The sequence below is a fragment of the Ciconia boyciana genome, chromosome 3, assembly GCF_034638445.1.
Source record: "Ciconia boyciana chromosome 3, ASM3463844v1, whole genome shotgun sequence".
NCBI lineage: Eukaryota > Metazoa > Chordata > Aves > Ciconiiformes > Ciconiidae > Ciconia > Ciconia boyciana.
The window spans coordinates 73,480,869-73,500,691 of NC_132936.1; the positions used below are offsets into that span (position 1 = coordinate 73,480,869).

At 40.8% G+C, this 19,823-nt stretch overlaps 1 protein-coding gene across 3 annotated transcripts in view; it reads right to left on the reverse strand.

Moving 5' to 3' along the window:
- UST (uronyl 2-sulfotransferase) overlaps positions 1–19,823 on the reverse strand; it is a 176,207-nt gene that overhangs the window by 31,285 nt on the left and 125,099 nt on the right. For all 3 annotated transcript variants that reach the window (XM_072856146.1, XM_072856145.1, XM_072856147.1), the window contains exons 6-7: positions 12,571–12,668; positions 10,214–10,371 (exon numbers count right to left, since the gene is read on the reverse strand). In XM_072856146.1, the coding sequence (XP_072712247.1) occupies positions 10,214–10,371; positions 12,571–12,668 (256 nt within the window). The remainder of the gene's footprint in view (positions 1–10,213; positions 10,372–12,570; positions 12,669–19,823) is intronic.

Below are 19,823 nucleotides of genomic sequence, written 5' to 3' on the forward strand. Positions count from 1 at the left end.
AGCTACACTGCTAATAGATTTCCTTCATTTTGATTCTTGTAACTTTGTAATCAAGAGCCAACCCTTGCGCTTTGCTGAAGTTTATTCTACTAATTCTTTCCCTTCTTTTCTAATAGTAATAAAAGTGGTCTTAAGATGACTTGGAGTGCAACACACTGTGTCCTCTGGGAGTAACTGGTTTATTTACAGATATACTCTGGGGATGTCTCTTTCCAGGAGTGCCTCCCTGCCGCCTCTCTCAGTTACCCACTGTCTCCCTCTCCCCAACTCTCTGGTGTGCCGGTGGGCCACCTAGTCCTGATGTGGTTGAAACAAACCCTTTTGGTATTAGCTTTAATGCCTTTAGCAAGCTGCGTGCCAGAAAGTGCCTTGCTATAATTTTGCACCTAACTTGTCAGAATTTATGCTCTTTCATGTCTTCCTCATTTTAATTATTACAGCATTTTAGCAATTACTATAGCAGTTCATTCGTATCACTGTAAAAACTTGATTTTAAATTGCAGTGTTTATGTGGAAACCCAAGTAATTCTTCAGGAATGGCTGCTTGTCTCTACTGTACAAAAATTACAGGTAAAAGCTTTTTTATAACTGAATTTCTTTTCTGTAGTTACTTTACCTTTGATATTTTTCAAAACATTTCTGAGCCCTCAAAGTCTCATGGGGCTCTCATTGCTCTTGCAAGATGCGTCAAGGATAAGAATAATCACTTTAACCTGTAGCCTATTCTATCACTGATACAATGGGCAGGACTTACATACAAATAGCCTTCTTTGAAGACTGAAAACACAATTATGCTCCTAAAAGCAAAGTGAATAGTCAGCTCTGTGATCTGCTCCATACTGTTCCTGTGTCTTCAATGCCAAATATGCTCAGTTTTCAGTTAAAAGATGTTTCTCCCCAAACACTGACCCTGAAAACGTACTGTGGGACACAATGATAATTGAGCTAAATTCTCAGTTGTTTTGGTCCTATTATTAACAAAAATTTTTCAGATTCCAGCCTCAGCCACCTTGTTCAACTTGCTTGTTTCCATGTAGGTGAAATGAAGACCCGTGCAAATGTACTGGGGCTGCAGCTGGGAACAGAAGTAGGCCTGTTAACTGGGATTTAATGGCCGTCTGCCTCCTCCTCCTCTATGCCTTCTGTTGCCTGAATAGAGGTCAAAGTTGTCAAAGAACCAATTTGCATAATCTGTTACTGCTATAACTTTTATTCAAATGCTATTTTTAAAGCAGAAGCAGTAACAGAGGTTTAGCTGGAATGTTACTGATTAAAATAGCATTATGATTTTATCTGCTCCGTTAGTCAAGAAGGAATGAACTGGTGTTTCAAGCTTTAATTGTCTGTCATTAAAAAGTTTGTGGTGTTCTGTCATCAGTGACCCTGGATTATTTATGAGATATAGCTAATGCTGTATCTGAATGCAGCTTTCCCTCTGTGCCAGAGCTTTAACAGAGCTGCTTGTCCATGGGTTTTTCATTTTGTGATACTAGGAACAGGAAACATTCAAAAGATGCATCAGGGAATCAACTCAGATGAATAGTAGGAGCACTGTTATAAACCATAACATCTTTAGTGACTGATACGCTCATTAGATAAACATGACAGTTGCTTGAAAGATACCAGCACCAACCCTTCAAAATGATCTCCTGACACACACACACAAAAATACACATGAATTCTTGATACGTGGGATGCAAGGGTTTGGCTGACTGGCCCCTTGGGATTTAGACCACAAATAAGTTTTGTTTTTACTGCAACAAAGTATGGAATTACATCTGTGTGGGTTTAGTCCAAAACCAGACAGCCCATCAATGGATCTGATGAAAGGAAATTGAAACAATGCAAGCGTCATGAAGATGTGGGATGAAATGCAAAATCTGGAGGCTGAAGTCTTTTGGCATTGCACTAAAAGATGAAGATAATGCCGTAGGTGGTCTCAGCCTTCATAATCCTACAGGTATAAATGCATTATACAGAAAGTTTAGAGAGGGGAAACTCTGCTCATGACGGAGAGGCTCAGACAAGAGCATGCAAAAAAATAAAGTGTGTTTGGCTTCAGGTAAAGACCTTGTCAGCTGATGGGAAAGAGCAATACGAAAAAGGTGGGGGAGAGGAACAGGAAAAAGGTAGCAGACTGCAGAGCACAAGCTCTGTATGTACAACGTGTATTACAGCACAAAGAAAGGAAAGATTCAGTAAATATATGAAAAAATACTTAGCCTATCTCTACAATACATCGTAGGTTGTCAGAGCCAGTCTATGAGCTCACATGTCCAGAAACTTTAGTGATCTAGGTTTTTCTAGATCACTAAAAGAGAAACGTTTGATCTAGGTTTTTCAAAGGATGATTTAAGGAAACATTGACTTCACCTTCCACTACAACTCATTCTGAGCAGAGCCTTTTACAAATTCAAGTCTCATGAAAATCCAAGCCTAAAATAAGGATTTAAAAATCTGCATTGTAACTGGCAAGCAGAGAAACCATATCCTTCTTTGCCATATTCAGTGGTGAGACCTGGAAGGCGGCCAGCCTCTTCGAATGCCAGAAGCGCAGGGCAGGGGCACTGTGGATCAACGCTGGCCCTCCTCATTCCTCCAGTTCATCAACCCTGCCCACCATCGTAACCTGCCAGTACGAAATACATCAATTTCTCACCTGATCTAAGTAATTATTGTTGGTGCTGCTTTACTTACCACTCACCTTGACTCTAGGAGACAGCAGAACCATAATAACATGTTTGGCAGATGGACCTGTAAAACGCACTGTAAACCTGCAGCGTAAGCTCAGGGAGCAGATTTACCTGGAGTGAGTGTCATTGCCATGTCAGGCTGTCAGCTACCTCACTTTTTGTCTCAAAATGTGCCATTCATTTTGGGCCACAAGATGTATTTATAGGCAAATGCTCTGCTGCATAACCATGCACATACGAGCTAACTCCGATCTAACAAGTACACACTAGCAGGGAACAGTAAATACAGCAGACCTGAACCTGGATGCATACAAGCTCCATGTGGGCTTGGAAAGCCATGCCAAACTCTCCTGCCACACCTTTACTGTTGCTCGTATTTTAGCAATGAGACTGACACTATCTTGGATAAATCTTATGGTGCCACAGTTGTCTCTCATGCAACACACATATAGTCTGGAGTGGCTTCACCTTCCTCAGCAGAACAAGAACTGCAGCTGTTATGAGCTGCCAATCTTTGCTGCAGAACTTGCCACAGAGAAGTTTAGCTTCTGAGACAAATCTTCCAAAGACCTAGTGGATCTTTTGAAAAACAGTCTCATGAGAAAGCCTAGAAGTGCTCAAATCCTTCCAAGAGCTCCTATTCTTAAAACTGCTTAGTTTATTCACAATGGGATTTGAAACCTCTGAAAGACAGAAAACAACATATTTTCCTTTTATGGAATTGGAAAAAGTAAGGATATTTCCACTGATTGTGCTTATCACTGATTGGTGCATCCACTAACTTCAAGCATCCCAGATCAGGCAGTCCGGTTTTGCCCCTGCTCTCCAAATCTTGTATTTTCATTGCTGAAGAGCTAAATAACGTATCTACAGCTTCTGATACTACCTTCAGCTTTAGAAAACAAACCAAGGAGCAGATCAGATGTACAGCATGTCCTAGATGCTATCGACCTAATTGGGAACAAATATCCTCGGGGATATGCACTGTGACTCTTCCTCCTTCCTGCCTTTCTTGCACACAGAGAACTGGGAATTTGTTTTACAATACAAGAAACAGAAATACAATTAAACACTCTTCCTAGAGCTTAAACTGCCTATTTTAGCATACCCATTGTTTTACAGCGTTCTTCTAAGGAATTTTGAACGTTCAGATTTCAGAGGGAGAAGAAAGGAACGGTTTGTTCACGTTTCCTATTTTTATTTTCTATTTTCAGAACAGGATGCTGGGTGATAAAGAAGAAAACGCCACCCAGGCAGAATGTGAATTCACATGTGCTGTTACCACTGGCACAGTGTTCAAGTCCCCTGAAAGTCCTGAAAAAGCAGGGAGATGACACCACCTTCTGGACAAAACTTTTTAAGTCGCACATACAGTTACTTTGCTTCACATAATGGATGGGAACGCGCCATGGAAGTGTTTCGCAGTTAGTTACTTCCCAAGTCCAACCTCATGTTTTACTTCCGCACAAAATGTAGAATTTTCCTCTTCTGTAGAAAACTTTCATACACAGTGATTCCTCTTGAGAGCATTATTTAGGGAAAGCACAAAGCTGTTTTAGAGTGTGAGGCAAAAGAAAACACAGCATGTTTGGAGTCTCCAGAGTTTTTGAACATTTGAATGTGTTCAAAGTTTTCCCAAATTGTGCTTTAAGAAAGTAGCAGATGCAAAGAAGTGATGAAAAAAAAACAACCCACCCTCAGAATTTAAATTGAATCTAATCCAAGCTGCTTTTATTCTCACATCAAGAGTGCAGATGCTTGTAGGAGAGAGAAAGTTTGTGCATTTGTGCACAAGAGATGAGCCAATATATCCCCTTTCCACGTATCTGTCACAACCCTCTCCAGAAAGTACGGCTCATGAGAAGCAGGCAGACTATTAGAAGCTGCAGATCACTTGTCCTAATTTTTTCCTTCCTTTCATTTTGTGCTGAACAAAGGCAGAATGTAAGATGATCACTATTTAAGGACACTGCACAAAAAGCACTGCCTCCTTCCATCAGACTTCTTTCAACATTTCTTACCCAGAGTTTTTGCTCTTGGAGGTTGTGCCTGCAAAGACATCCATTCCAGTTTCTCAGAAGGAAAAAAAAAACAGTGGGACCTTCCCTCCCTCCCTTTGCTTTCTTCATATCACAGCAACTCTTCCAGCGATGACTCTCAGTTCCTAAACATTTCCAAATGCATAGCATCCACGTCTTGCCAGAGCAGCCCAAGAACAGGGTGGGAGAAAGGCTGCCACAAGAATTTAGTACTAAAGGTATCAGTCAGACTACGGGGAGCACTGCTAAAAAAGCGATGGCCTGGAAGCGGGGATAAGGAAAGAAAGAAAAGCCTCTCTCAGCCTTCTCCACTTGCAAAGAGTTTCAGTTTGACAAGGAGTGGGAAAATGCTCTTTTCTACTTCCAGCACAGGAATCATCTGAAGGCATGCCCCACCTTCAGTGCTGCCCCAGCACAGGAGCAATCTTCAGCGCGGTGCAAAGCCTTCCGGGGCTGATCCCACCCTTTGCCTAACTCCATCAAAGAAGGCTTCACCATCTGCCTCACAAGACCTCAGCCTTGCAATAATGACAAATGGCAGCATCTCCCTCCTTACTGGGTTTAAAGACAAGGGGAAGCTCGTAAATAGAAAGTGTCAAGCCCGTGTCACCAGTATTCATGAATAGAATGGATTTAAAAAATCAGCAAGTTTATATTACCCTGGATAATACTACTACTACAGTTAAAAACATGCCCTGTAAATGTGATTCTTAAGGAGAATCACATTTGTATTGCATTTTCAAAAAAAGCACATTTTACAGTTTACCTGAACAATATTTTTTCTGCCAGCTGACAGCATGAGTAATTTCATTCACTCAATAAAATTCACTGTTTGAAAAGCTTGTCAGTCTTCTTGCTTTAGAGTAAGATCTACACATTCTTCATGCAAAATGTAACTTTCAAGAAACAAAGATTTTTTTTGCTGGTATTGGGAAGAAGTGTTTTTATAGGGCTTCTGGTGCCAAAGAAAAGTTATGAACTCGTGCAGAAAGGTGAGAGGATATGGGCTAATTCTGAGGTGATAAAAAACATTTTATTGCCTGTTCTTTTACATGAGATGCTGTTAACTTTTACCTCATGCCACAGAAGTTGACAAGGCAGAAGAAAATTTTATGTTTTGCTGTGTATATTTTCTGCCTCTTAAAAACACTAAAGATACAAAACCCACACATACCCATTTCAAAAGAAACTGTTTAAGTATTCTCCGCTTTCGGGCTACCAGCCAGGCTACGGAAGTGAGCTACAGCCAGCAAAAATGAACAGGACTGACCAATTATTTTTCCTTCAGTTGTGCTCCTGAGAGTGAGGAGAGATTTTACATGTAAAGTTATGCTCTAACTATTTCAGGCCTTTCAAAGAGTTAAGGAATACTTCCAAAATTTGAAGTAAATACAATCCGAGGCTCTGCAATTGGACCCTATCTGCTCCAATGCTGGGGACCAAAGACAAATTTTTGAGCATGTTTTACTGTGTTAGCAAAGAAATCTAGTAAATGCAGGGGTTTTTTTAAATTTATTCTATTCATCTATTGATCCATCTATCTATTCAACAATCTGTATGCCCCCCCCGCCCCTCCCCCCATCTCTTGTCAAAGGCAGTTCTGGCTGTCAAGGCAGGAAGAGTTTGTCACTTTGGACAAGACAAGCATCAAAAAAGAGAGTCCTTTCGCAATTCTTGACTTGGTATCAACATTAAGAAAATACTTAATCTCAAGGAGAGAGTGGAAAAGGAGAAAAACAGGAAGCCTGTAGCTCTAAAGTATTCTACAAGATAAAACCAGACTGGTTCCAATTAAAACTTTAGCACCACAAAGAGCTTTCACATTTTGTTGCACATTGTTATAAAACACACAAGTCAAAATATTTGTCATATGGATTAGCTGAAGGCAACATTTTTATTAAGCCAATGAAGAAAATTATCATCCTAGTGTCCTCTGACACTAAAACTTCCTGTCACGCAGAATTGCCAACTTTTTTAAACTCACAAAATTTGAGAAAAATTGGTGTGCATTTCAAAATGTGACACTGTCAAAAAGAAAAGAAAAAGCCAGCACAGAACAAATACACAGCCGCTGGCAAGCAAAATATATTAAAAATCTCAATAACCAACTGTTAATGATAATGTCTGAACAAGTCAACTGCATTTCACTCTCTTCATTTTTTTATATTTTACCTTTCTTCACAGTTTTCTTCTGCCAGCTTATGTAAAACAAATCACTAGCACCACCGACAAAAGCACTCAAGTTGTATTGCATTAAGCAGTTATTTGTATCATTACATATATAGACAGACACCCGCACTCACATTTCTGTGCTCCCTGATGTAAACGTCCCATTATCTATCTGATCAATAGAGCCACAGTTTTACTGATCTTCTGCTTCAGAACAAGAGCAGCAAAGTATTTTTGAAGGTAAAAAGGCTACAGGCTTTGTCTTTTAGCTAGGAGGAGGACACTGAGCAAGAGTTCCTTAATAAATGTTGTTACATGTTGTCTCAGATGAGAAATTTTACTACAGACACAGAAGAAACAAAGAAGCTTGAATACAGCTTGCATGGTTAAAAGAAAGAGAGATGAGAAAAAGTTTCCAGATTTCCTGATTTCTATTAGCATCAACCTATACTGAAGGCTCCCAATAATAAGAAGTTTGCCTGGATGGGAGCTGTAGTGATCTGGTGCCTGCCCAAAGCACCTGTAATGAGGGAGGAGGGTCCCAACTTTGGGAAGAAGGGGTTTAACCCAGAACTCCCGCAGACGTACCTTAAATGCACATGTGATTTTATGGGCTTGATAACATCCAGCAGTCTGCTTCCTACAGCAAGAGGTAGGTGCTTCTAATTTGGTTTAGATTATGTTATCAGCAGGACAGCAATCACCAGTTTCCTATTCTGCTTTCTAATCTATGTAATCCACTAAAGCAACACTGGATGGAAATTGCCTTCCTTCAGTTACTTTCTGCTTCAAAGCAGCTCTACAAATCCAGTTTTTGAGTTGTGTCTAACCCAGAACCACTTATTGCAGTGGGCCCTGGTGCAGAGATTCACTGACCTGGAAGTGAATCACCTTTCTGTACACAGTCCTTCACTGTGTTTTTCTCATCTCAGTATATTCAACTGATAAAAGATAAGTTCTGGAAAAGCTTTACTTTCTTTATACGAAAAGAGGAAAGACTGCCATAAGAGTATCTCAGGTAGAGCAGCAGGTCAGCAGACAAAACTGTGAATTGTATAGATTTAATCTGCAAGTGTTAATTGCAACAAAAGGTCAGTTTTGGCCCAAAGTATCTGCTGCTTTGTGGGATCACCACGTGGCTGGGCAGAATAACATCTCTTCTTCCCAGCACTTCATGATGCAACAGCAGAGGGTGTTGCAGATCAGGTCTAAGGTGCCCAGAGGAGAACAATGCAGCCCTGAGGAGAACGATGTAGGATTTCTTACACAGCACTTGGATCTTTTCTTTCTGGCTGATTCTGTTAAGTTTTTTGTAAGCATTAGCACAAACTCAGAAAGAACCTGAAAATAATTATGATTGGAACCCCCCCTCCCCAAAACATATGCATGTATGAAAAGAGGAGGAGCGAGTTTTCTTTTTTGCACAAGGAAACTGTTTCCTTTCTATTCTTCCTTGTCAATAAGTGAATGGGAAAAATAAAACAAAAGTTTAATCCGCATGGGGAATACTGAAGGAAAGAGATGAATCTTCAGACATGATACAAGAGCGTCTTACGCATGAAATCCCAGAGGAAATCACTGTCCTGAAACAGGGGATCAAATCTCCCCAAGACACTGGAATATACACAGAGAAGAGAAAGACTATCCAGCACTTAATGATTCTGGGAGATTGCTTATTTCACACCTGACAATTTCTAGGGCACCCTGATGAAAATCGAGACCCTCCATGTTGTTTGTTAGCTTCCCCCATTGTAAGAGAAGTGAAAATCTACGGTGCACAGAACAGCTGAGGAAGTCCTATAGATTCCCAAAGAAAACTCTGCTCATTGCAAAGAGAGCACCCTTCTGTTGATCCCCCACTTCCCTTTCGTCTAACATCCCCATGGGAAAACCTTGGAGACTGAATTGTGCAAACCTTTAGGAAGACTTCCACATACTACAAATGTAGGTCTTTTTATTTTTTAATTTACAAAGAAAAGAGAAATAACTGATCCAAAACTGGGCACTGCTCTCATGTCAATACCATACCACGCTCTCCTTATGTCTGTTATTGAGCCAAATAGCTCTATGGCTGGATATAGTACCACAACAAAGTAATGCTCACACCTTCTAAATAGCTGCCTTAACTGCCTTATGGCAAGCAGATAATGACCCACTGAAATCATGTTCAGAGGAGGAATGCTACATTTTCCCTGTAATATCTGTATCATTGCTAAATAGAAAACGTTCAAAGATGCATCCTGGAAGCAGGGATTGGTGCACAGTCAGCCATAATTCCTGGTTATGGACAAAAACCCAGAATTTCTCCAAAGTGACTGATTACTGTGATAGCTGCTCTCAGTCAAAAGCCAGCCATCAGCTGCACGCATTACAAACAAAACTCAGTCTTTGATCCATGTGTTTTTAATACACAACTTGGTACAAAACACATTTCAGTGGCTGTAGGCATTTCACACTGACATGAATACAACCGAGTCACCAAGCAAGAAGGAAGTTTTACCCCTCCCTGGTTCATACGATGTTGACGGCCCAGCCAAATGTAAGCAGGAAATCAGTTCTGCCGGAATGACATGCACAGCCCCACAGAAGTATCGTATTTCTTGGCTTAGGCATAGGACACAAGACTGTCTTCTACAGAGGTTAGCAATAAATACGCATTGGGAGGGATGAACTGACACAGAGAAGAGAGAACCCTTTCACATTGACTGTGGGGTGCACATTAAGGGGTAGATTAAGTGCTCTCTTTTTTCATTTCTCTACTCAAGTCTCCTAAGTCTTTTTCCTCAGCATACTTTGTACTTAAAGTGCTGTAAATACATGTTCTTATTTGTACTTTACCTAAACTCAGTTTAACTGGAGGTTCATTTCATTTCAACTCTTAGTCAAGGTTGAGGGAAAATAAATATCCTGGTACTGGAGAATCTCCAAAGCATCCAGCTCCCCAAATCACTTCTTGAAGGCTTACTTAGGTAGATATTGCTGGCACCATTTTGAGAATATTTTGACAGTATTATTTGAGAGCTGAGTATGACAGAATTAAAAGAAGAAAAAGCCACTCCAGTGGTAAATGGGAAGCTTTCTGGCCTGTGGCAAGATCACTGGAGCACCAAGTGCTTGCCCAGGAATGAAAACCACACAGTAACATTAAGAATAAAAGCAGAATATGCACCCTTCCCCATCAATCAAATCTGCTCCCTAAAAGGAAGATAAATCTCTTCATTGACTAAACAAGACACAAACACATACCTTTCAGCAGCCATGCAGATTTTGCCAAAGTTTCTGTAAGAATAGCTTTTTAACGGAAAAAGTTACCTGGGTTTTTGTAGATGCTAAGTACATCCTTGAAATAATGAGGTAAGAATCTTTCTAATAAAAGCAGCACATCCTCCAACTCCTCCAGAATGCCCACAAGCAGAAAATTTTCATTAACGTTCAGCTTTGCTCTTTCAAGGGCCCATTCACCAGGCTCCCTGTATGAAATTAATGGAGAAAGAGAGAGGGAGGAGAGGAAAAAAAAAAGAAGAGTTTAAATATGCATTTACTTCAGAAATTCAAGCCAAGAACACAACTGAATCAAAAAATATTCAGTGCTGTACTTCTAACAGAACATAAAAAAACCCCCACCAAACCTGAGTGGCTTACTGAGCTTTTCTGCACAACATCTAGGATCGGTTTGGCATGTAAAAATACGATCACATTAAAAGGAGGTTAATCACTGCATGGAAGCACTTCGTTCTGAAGACATCTTTCACCAAGTTGTTTATAAGCTCAAACTTGTGAACCCCTGTATTTTGACTCTGAAGCATGACCCATCTCATGGGAGGAACGACCTCCCTGGGTGACGAAGGGTGCTAAGGGGTGGCAGCATCCCTGAACCACATCAGGAGAACTGCTGCAAGCAACCACTGCCTGCTGTTACCCAGTGAATATCACACAGGAGGCTACCAGCCTGTTTCCCACCTTGTCCTTCATTTTAACTTCTGCCAAAGTCTCCATGACCTTCCCTTGCCCTGCCATTACCCCTGCCTGCCATGGGGCTCTGCTATAGGATTCGCATTTGTTTGCTCTGACGGATACTGGTTTTGAAGATCAGTTTAGGGTTATTCTATCTTTTCCCCCAGTGGGAGAAGCTTGCAGGACACCAGTACATCTTTATGCTTCTTCATGGAAGCACGATTAGGTTTGACAAGCATATGAATCCTAAGTCCCTTAGATGAACTCATAGTAACTTATGTCCTGGGAGCAGCAGTCAGCATTCATATTGATAAGGGATATAATGCCAGTGTCCCAAACCAAAAGAAATTTGCTTTTTCCCAGGGTCCAGCTGGTATGATGAACATCTGAGTCACACAGGCTACCTGAAAGGGGTTGGAGATCACACCTCTTCCCTGACTTCCACTAGGCTATTGCAAATTCTATGCGATACTGAACTTCCACCATTTCTCAGAAGCTCTTCTGATGACATGCGGAAAAGCTTATGGCTTCACACTCCCACTAGAGCAGACCTGGAGCAGGTTTTTCATTCCCTACCACCTTCTTTTCATTGGTCCATTTTCTGGAAGAGCAGAGTGTCCTAACAAATACTACAAGCCTCCTTCTTGCAGCTCCTTGTGAGACTAGGAAGTAGCTGAAGGAAGTGCAATGGCACAACAGGAGACACATCTATAACTAGCTACAAAACAGTACTGCTCAGAAACCCCCCAGAGATAGGTTGTGAAAGTATTCAGACGTGTCACTGTTGTTAATGGGATTACTCATACATACAAGTTAAGTGTGCAAACATAAGCATTTGCAAATGAGGCCAAAATACATTAAGAAAAAAAGAGTGTAATGAAAATGAAGTCATGAATCTGTTTTGTTTCTTAATTATACCTTCGCTTATGCCAAAAAACTAAAGCAGGATACTACACACAAAGATACTTAGAAACTGAGACATAAGAATGAACACATTTTCACTTGTTATTACTGCTACAAAAAAGTATGGCTTTTGAAAGAAATTTTTGAGAACGTATGCAGTTGTTCTCCTATGGAGAAGTGGTAAAAATAAATAAATAGAGTACCTTGAAGTTGAACAAACCTAATAAAGAACATGCTGTGACCAACAATACAAAAGTATTTGAAAACAAGAAGGTATTTAAAATTATTCACATATTATTGCATAAAAGTTTACGATGTAGTATCAATAATACAGCAATATGAGAATGGCATAAATAGACACATTAAAAATTAACTAGCTCAATTACAGCAGTAGAAGGCTGCACTTTACATAGTTTTAAGCATGATTACTATTTCTTACACATAGAAACCTGTAATTCCTCAGATATAGACCTGATATGAGCATCTGAGCAGAGCTAAAACATGTATTACAAAATTACAGTGCAGGTAAAATGATTAACAAGCACATACGGTCACTGCCATTCTCACCTTGCCAACCCAGAAAAGAAAAATCCACATAAATACATCCAGATTTGATGAATTATTCAAGTGTTAAATCAAGAAAAAAGAATAGTACTACATTTGCATTACCCTCCTTACTCCAAAATATATGCATGCAGTTACCACATAAAGTGCTACATTGTACTTACATTTTTCTCTTGTATTTCAAGTAACTGTTGTCTCTTTATTACCAGTTTCTGACAAAATGTTGGCAATAGCTTGTATATATTTACCTGCATCTTGGATGCTGTCCACAGAAATATGGTATGATGTAAAATAACCTGGGATTGGAACATTCAGGGTAGTTTTCAAGGATACATACATTAATGTCCTGTGGGACAGGAAAGAAAAAAAAAAAAAAGAAAGAGGTTGAATACTGCATTTTCCTTTCTCTATTAACAAGTGTTTTCTTTATCTCATATTTTACACAGCCATCTCAGAGTCAAAGAATCGTGCTGAGGCTACACCAAATACTTTAAAGTCATCTATTGGTCAATTTATCTACTTCTAAATATCATTAGAAAGTTTCAGGAGGGGGGGGGGGGAAGTGATTTTGTCCTAGAATGCAAAAAACACCTTTTTTTTTTCTTGCTGCAAATAACACATTATTATATTGAGATTACTGCAGGGTTCAAAGTGGGACACATGGTTCAACTTTCATATTGAGTTATATTTGAAATATTCAGGAGATTATTTTCAGACTCTTCTTTCTTCTAAATACACCCTGGGGGAAACCTGAAGTAGCCAGAATAAATCAAATTGAGACAACAATTATTTTCTTTACTTTTTTTAAATTCTGCTTCATTCAATTACTGAAATGAACAAACATAAGCTGTAATTTGCACAGCTTACTCTTGATATACAAACATACATCACTTTTAATTACAATTCTGTACATTCCTCAGATGTTCAGAATTGAGCCTATTGTGTAAACCCTCACTGAGAAAAGGGCTTATTAGAAAGTATTTATCATTTTCCTGATTTATCGTTCATCTAATTAGGAGCTATTTATCATTTTTCAAAGACTAGGCATAGCTACTGAACCCTGAGGAACTGTATTTCATTTCTAGCTTTACTCTAGTCCAATAATAAACATACCTGCAAGTGGGATTGAATTACACTATCCTTATCTAGCCTAATAGACCCTTACTCTGCAAGCAGACCCACTGACTCTGAAGAGACATACAGGGCAAAAAAGAAAGTGCAAGACAACATAAGCAAAGACGAAAGGATGTCATCTTTGCAAAACCAATCTTCATTCTTATTTAAAGACAAGTGCTTTTATAATGCAATAGGCTTGATACACATCAATATCAAACCAATGACTAATCAAATCCATACTTCATCAAGTAAATAAAATGTGATAGAGAACACTTCAGTGGGCAACATGTCCTCCACAAGACAGAAGTTCTCGGCAGCGTGGGAGACATGGAGAGCATCCCCTGCTCTCCTGGGGCAGTGTGGGGTACAGGCCTCCAGCCACGGCATCTGCTTCTGAGACCTCTGTGCAGAAAAACTCTTCCCCGAACTTCAGCCCTCATGCCTGACTTCATTAGTGTCACATTTGGGTCCATAAGCCTTTTTAAGCACATTCCTGTTTCCTCCTCTGTCTTACACTTATGTAAATCAGATTTTATAAGCACATCAGAAGATCCTGGGCTGGGAAGTAAATCACATGGTGAAGAACCATCAAAGAAAATAACATAAAACCTGCTAATTGGGATACAAACAACCCATCTCCCCTGCTCCCCCCTGTGTATTCAAGCATTGGCCTTAAATATGTACCAGAAGATTTATGGTCAAGCCCTGAACTCAAGGCTCTGAGCTGAAGCCAACCAGCCCCCCATTCTCAATGCTATGAATATTGCTAAGAAATCTACTGATGGCACAGTAAGGTGGGACAGGCAATGTGTCCCTCCTATCATCCCAATAGTTGTTTTTTTTAACATGAATTAAAAATTGCAGTTCTTAAAAGGTTTATTGTGCTCTTACTATAGACACCACCAGAGATGTTTTCAGGGATATGTATTTTCAGCTTTTGTAAGAACCTGCAGAGACCTGCAATGAATTCATGCATTGCTTGGATTTAAAAAACTTGGAAATACTGTCCTGACAATACTTTAAATTATGTCCAAGCCAGCTTCCACTTGATGAATGGATTAATTAGAAGGCAGAAAAACTTATGTAAGATTTAAAAATCATTAGTATCACCCAACCAAGAGCTGTTCCTCCTTTCTTGCTCCTATACAAAGGTGAAGGGACATTAACTCACAACAAAGAAACTTATTGTTTCTTTGCAAGAATAATGAATACAGTGAGTCAGAAAATATTCCCTGAGATAAATAAGTATCAATACCCAATCCAGAAGTGTAACAGGGACCTTCTTGTCCTTCTGAAAGCAATATTTGATTAATATGGCCAGAGAAAAATCCATACAATAAAAGCAATGTAAATTCACGTGGAAAATCCTGCAGCTTTAACAAGTGAACAGCTTATATTTAGTCAAAAAGAGATTTTTAGTATTCCTTTTTAGGGTAAACTGCTGTAGGATCACTGAAACAACCAGGATAGCACTAATCTAAACTATTGAGTGGCAATTCCCTTCGAGTTCGATTTGTGGAAGGAATGCAGAAGGATGAGAGAGAAAAATCTTCCCCCCTCCTCGCTGATGCACTCACGGTTTAAGATAATGGCCAGGTATTCTTTCATAGGAACCTACAATTTTTCACCACACAATGGCACACATTTCACGTTCCTAACATAAGAAGCACCAGGTTTACTCTGCGGTAAAAGCACGGCCCCTTTCCAGTCTCCATTTACCACCACCACTATGATTCGTATTACAGCTGGAGGGTCCTGATGCATTTGCAGCACCTGCTCGCCTTTCCTATTTTAATGTATTCATAAGTTGTGAAATAAATCACCAGCCACCATACATCCCCTCAAAGAAGATTTTACTTCACGATAATTATGCAGCTCCATGAGATATGAAATCACGGTTTTTAACCAAGAGGTGGGGCAAAAGAAAGGCCTGAGGTGGGCTAGTCATTACAAAACTTAAACACAGCTGAAGGAAGCTGCTCTTCGGTTCCTAGCAGGATTTACCCGAATTTCTGTTTTTTTCTGAGCATGAAAAGCTAAGGTGAAATTTCATTATTCTAGGCAGTGTTATTCTGTTAGCCCAAGCAACATTAATGCCATATTTCCCAGTAAGAACATGTTTTCCCAGCAGGACACAGATCTTTCAGGGCAGAAAGGTTTTTATGTAAGACAAAAAATTGCAAGGCAACAGATGACAGCCTTGCTCATTTATATCACTGGAGGAGCCTTGTAAAAAAAATCATTCAAACACAGCTGAGAAAGATACAGAAAGAAAGAAACAGAGCTACTTTGATCATACCCCTCCACAATAAAGAAAGAGGAATTTTATTTTATTCCGCAGCTCCTGGCTACAATCCACACTGCTCACGCCCTGCTGGGCTTCTGTCTCCAGCAGGGCAGAGGGACGCCCGGGAACCAGCCCTGGGGCTGCAAGTAACAACAGAAATGATCTTTCTTTTTAATAGCACTGTATTTTTCTATTGTTACAATTTTGGCTGAAATTGTAAATTGGTAATATCTACTTCCTTCTTCTGTAAAGTTGTCTTTCATATAAAAATCACAACGTGCCCTAATCTATTAATCTGTCGACGAGCCAGACTACTGATCTATCAGAAATGTATCAAGGGTGTGTTATTAACATATTTTTTAAAAGTTAGTAACAAATGAACTGTTCTATTTGCCATAGCAAGTTCGTACGTGTCATAAGAGGAAGTCGGCACATGATTAAAAATATTTCAAGGATAGAAAATTCTTTCAGGAATTTTAATGCTATCACAAAAAGAGCAAACTTTAAAGTATTTTTTGTAGAACAATAAACAATTTACTTAAGTTAATGTCATTAACTCATGGCAAATATTGTACCATATGCAAAAAGATGTGACCTTAGATTTGAGAGTTTGACTTTTTTTTTCCCTCCCAATATAAAACCCTAAAAGTACTGGGGGAAAGAATAACTTTTTTTTGTCCAGTAGAAGGAACACCTAATAAAGAAATAATTCTTGGCCTTCAAAGCATTCCCTATTTCTTGATCCTCAGTGTCTCAACCAAAAATTACAGAAACACCAGATTCTGCCATGGATGTACAGCAATTCTTAGTATCCCTAACAATTTAAAATGAGGAATCATAACTCAAATACATACATGCCTTGCAAATATTTTTCCATTAATCATCCATTAATCTATGGGAAGCCATAAAACCGGCCTTTCTCTCACAATCAAAATGAAAAATAGGACATGTTGTCTTTCCATGCCCTGCCCTCGTGGGATACTGCAACTTCTGTGGAACCAGGAGACCCTGCTTACAGCCCAGCCACGGTGCATGCTCCTTACTTAAGTCTGAAGGTTGCAGATGTGAAGTTGAGGTGTGTCATGAGGCTACAGAGGAAGCAGCAACCTAAATAAATACCTTTCAAGTTTCCATAAAAGGAAATGAAATAAAACGATGTGGAAAACCAGTGAGTGAGCCCAGTCTATGGTGACCTCTCCCGCTTACAATGCTGTTCTTCATACACCGCCACAGTCAGCAGCGCAGTCTAGTCCTCACCATTGCCAGCCAAGGAAAATTCTTCTGCTCTGCTGAGAGCCCCCAAGAATCCTCTCGTGGATTGTAAAATGTTTTCTCACATAGTTGCTCGGTGTTTGTAAAGAGGTCAAACCGACCGTTACATCCTGAGGACAACGTTGCATCATATGAACTAAATACAACACCACTGAAAAAAAAATCCGCCGCTTTCTCTGAGCCCAGCTAGGGAGCTCTGGGTGGCCATAGAGTGATGGGGAAGAAAATGTAAACATGACAGCTCAGAAAAGGGCTCACGAGTGTAAATCTGAAATGAGAGATGGAAAAGCACAACTTCCTACTTTGTAAGGCTGCAGAAAGACATTGAAAAGTCAATGTATAGTTGGCATGAAGGTTTTCAAACATAAATGTAACATGACTTACTAAATCTTATTTAGGAACACAAACTATTTACATATTTTATGGAAAATAAACTATAATGCAACACATTTTTAACCCTAATTAGAGAGGTTTTTACTTCATCAGGTGATATGTAATGTTTCTATTCAATTTCAATCAAGTATTTGGATCACTAGAGCCGCACAGCAGCAAGATGACCTGTTTCTTTCAAGTTCTGGAGGGTTTTGGCACGTGTTCCTGCGTCTATGCTGACGGCACTGGCAGCAGATTGCTGTGTGGTGGGCAGGTGCTGGGCATCACTTCCCAAACCAGCACTGCCAACACAGCCGAAGCCAAGTGTTTCCCAGCCCGGGCTATTGTGGTACGGAGCCCCTCCAAGGGGGGCTGCCAGGTGGGGTGGATTGTGCCAAACTGGGTGGGATGATGGTCCTCTGGAGATGACAGCAAGCCGGACAAGTCTTCTGGGACAGCAGTGGCAGGCTGCAGAGAGAGCAGTGGGTACTTCGGGGAGAAGCTCCACGAGATGGCAGAGCTGATCTAGCTAACCAAAATGCTGGTTTCTGTCCTCAAACGCCCCCCTACACCAGCTGCGATGGCACCTTCACGCCTGTGCAGGCTCCGCCAGCTCAAAAAGCAACAGAAACCCTTTTCTTTCACTCCATTGCCTGCTGGTCTACCAGAGGAGTGAACAACATGGGGCTTGCTGATGGAAATGCAGCGATGCCACCGCAGCACTGCTGCACTCCAGCTGTGCAGGGCACGTCCCCCTTGGAGGGATGCAGGCCACATGTAATGACTTCAGTCCCCCTGTTCATTTATTTTAGTCATTTTGCCACCGTGGTCATTGCAACGACTGGGAACCAGTCACCAAGCGCGTGGCTGTTTCACAGCGGCACTGCCTGTCCCCTACACCCAAATACTGCCACTACTGCAAGAGCTCCCAGCACCTTCATCTGTGGCACTGTGAAATCCACAGATGCCAGGGACTTCTCCTGTCTTTTTAGCTACCTAGCAGATCTCGGGTAGTTACTGACGAGACAGCAGAGGTGGGCCTTGCATTTCATCCTGAAGAGGAGCAACAAGGATCTCAGCTGCTGCAAAAGAGAAGACTACATCTACCAGAGACATCCAGTAAGGCCAGTCCTCTGGTGGGTCCATGCAACAGATTTAGGTCTGCCCTGTGAAGACAGATGCTACAGCAGATAGAGGCCAGTGACAGGATTTTGGGGACTGGAGCACGAAACAGGGAAGTGCCTGGGGCACCTGAACAGCTCAGGCTGCACTCCCCAAAGATGACCTCTTCTAGCTGGCTTCACCATGGCTTTCCTGCTTAAAGGTCAAGAGGTATGCTGCTTTACCTTCAGCAAACACTACATTCGAAAGCTGAGCTGAGGTCTGCATTTTAAAAGTAGTTTTCAGTCGCAGATAATATTCCTTTCAACTCTTTCTCGCTTGGCATGTCTGTTTTTGAAGAGATACACTTCTGAATGCTTTTGTACAGCTCCTGAAAGGCCATACAGACATTTCACACTTTTGCAGGTATTCAAGTTCCTTCCCTCCACCTATTTGTCAGGAATTGAAATATGCTTTTTTTAAAAAAAATAAATCCTTGATCTCTTAAATTCCCAGAAAATCCTCATTATCATTTCTTCAACAAACTGCTCTTTGCCTTCAGCTAAATCATGTATTTGATAAAAAGCAGCAGCAAAAGCAACTAGAGAATGAAGAGAAGAAAAGATCCTTCTCATCACCCATACTTCTGTAAGGCCCAGTGCTCCACCAGAGAAGGAGACAGCGTAACAGCCTGTGCAGGAGATCAGAAGAATATCCTTTAGAAAGCCTCAAGGACTCCTAGCAGCAGTGTGTTGGACGAGCAAAAGCACCCCGTAGAGCCAGCTCATTTGATTCCAGCTGCTGTCCTCCAGCCATCTTATTTAAAGGTTAGCTCAAAACAGAAGCTGTCTTGTAAAACAAAGCAATGTCTTCTCATTATCTGGAAACAAACTCTTTTCCCTTCCCCTCTTTTCCAGTTCTTCAGATGCTTCCTACAACCAACACCTCTGTCAGCAAATCATCAGTCTACCACTTGCTTTGAGACATGGGGGTATTTACCTACAAGCTACAACGTCTCTCTCTTGCGGATGACTGGCTTTCACGCAGGCGAACCGAAGTCCCAGGGACCGAGAGGCGGTGGCAGCACGCTGTCAGTAGCCAGGGACTACCAAGGCCAACTCGGCGTCTCGCAGAAAGCGCCTGGGGAGTCCCCGGGAAACAATGAGGACAACTGGGAGGATTGGACCCTGCTATGTTTTCCTGATTATTCACTGGGCTACTTCTGAAAGGACTCTTATGAAAAGTTACCACATACACAGTTGTTCTGGGGAAACAAGAGGCAGCTACAGAGAGGGGCAATGTTCAAGGGCCCACACTTCAGCTCTTCTCCGTATCAGCCTTTCTGTCTACCTA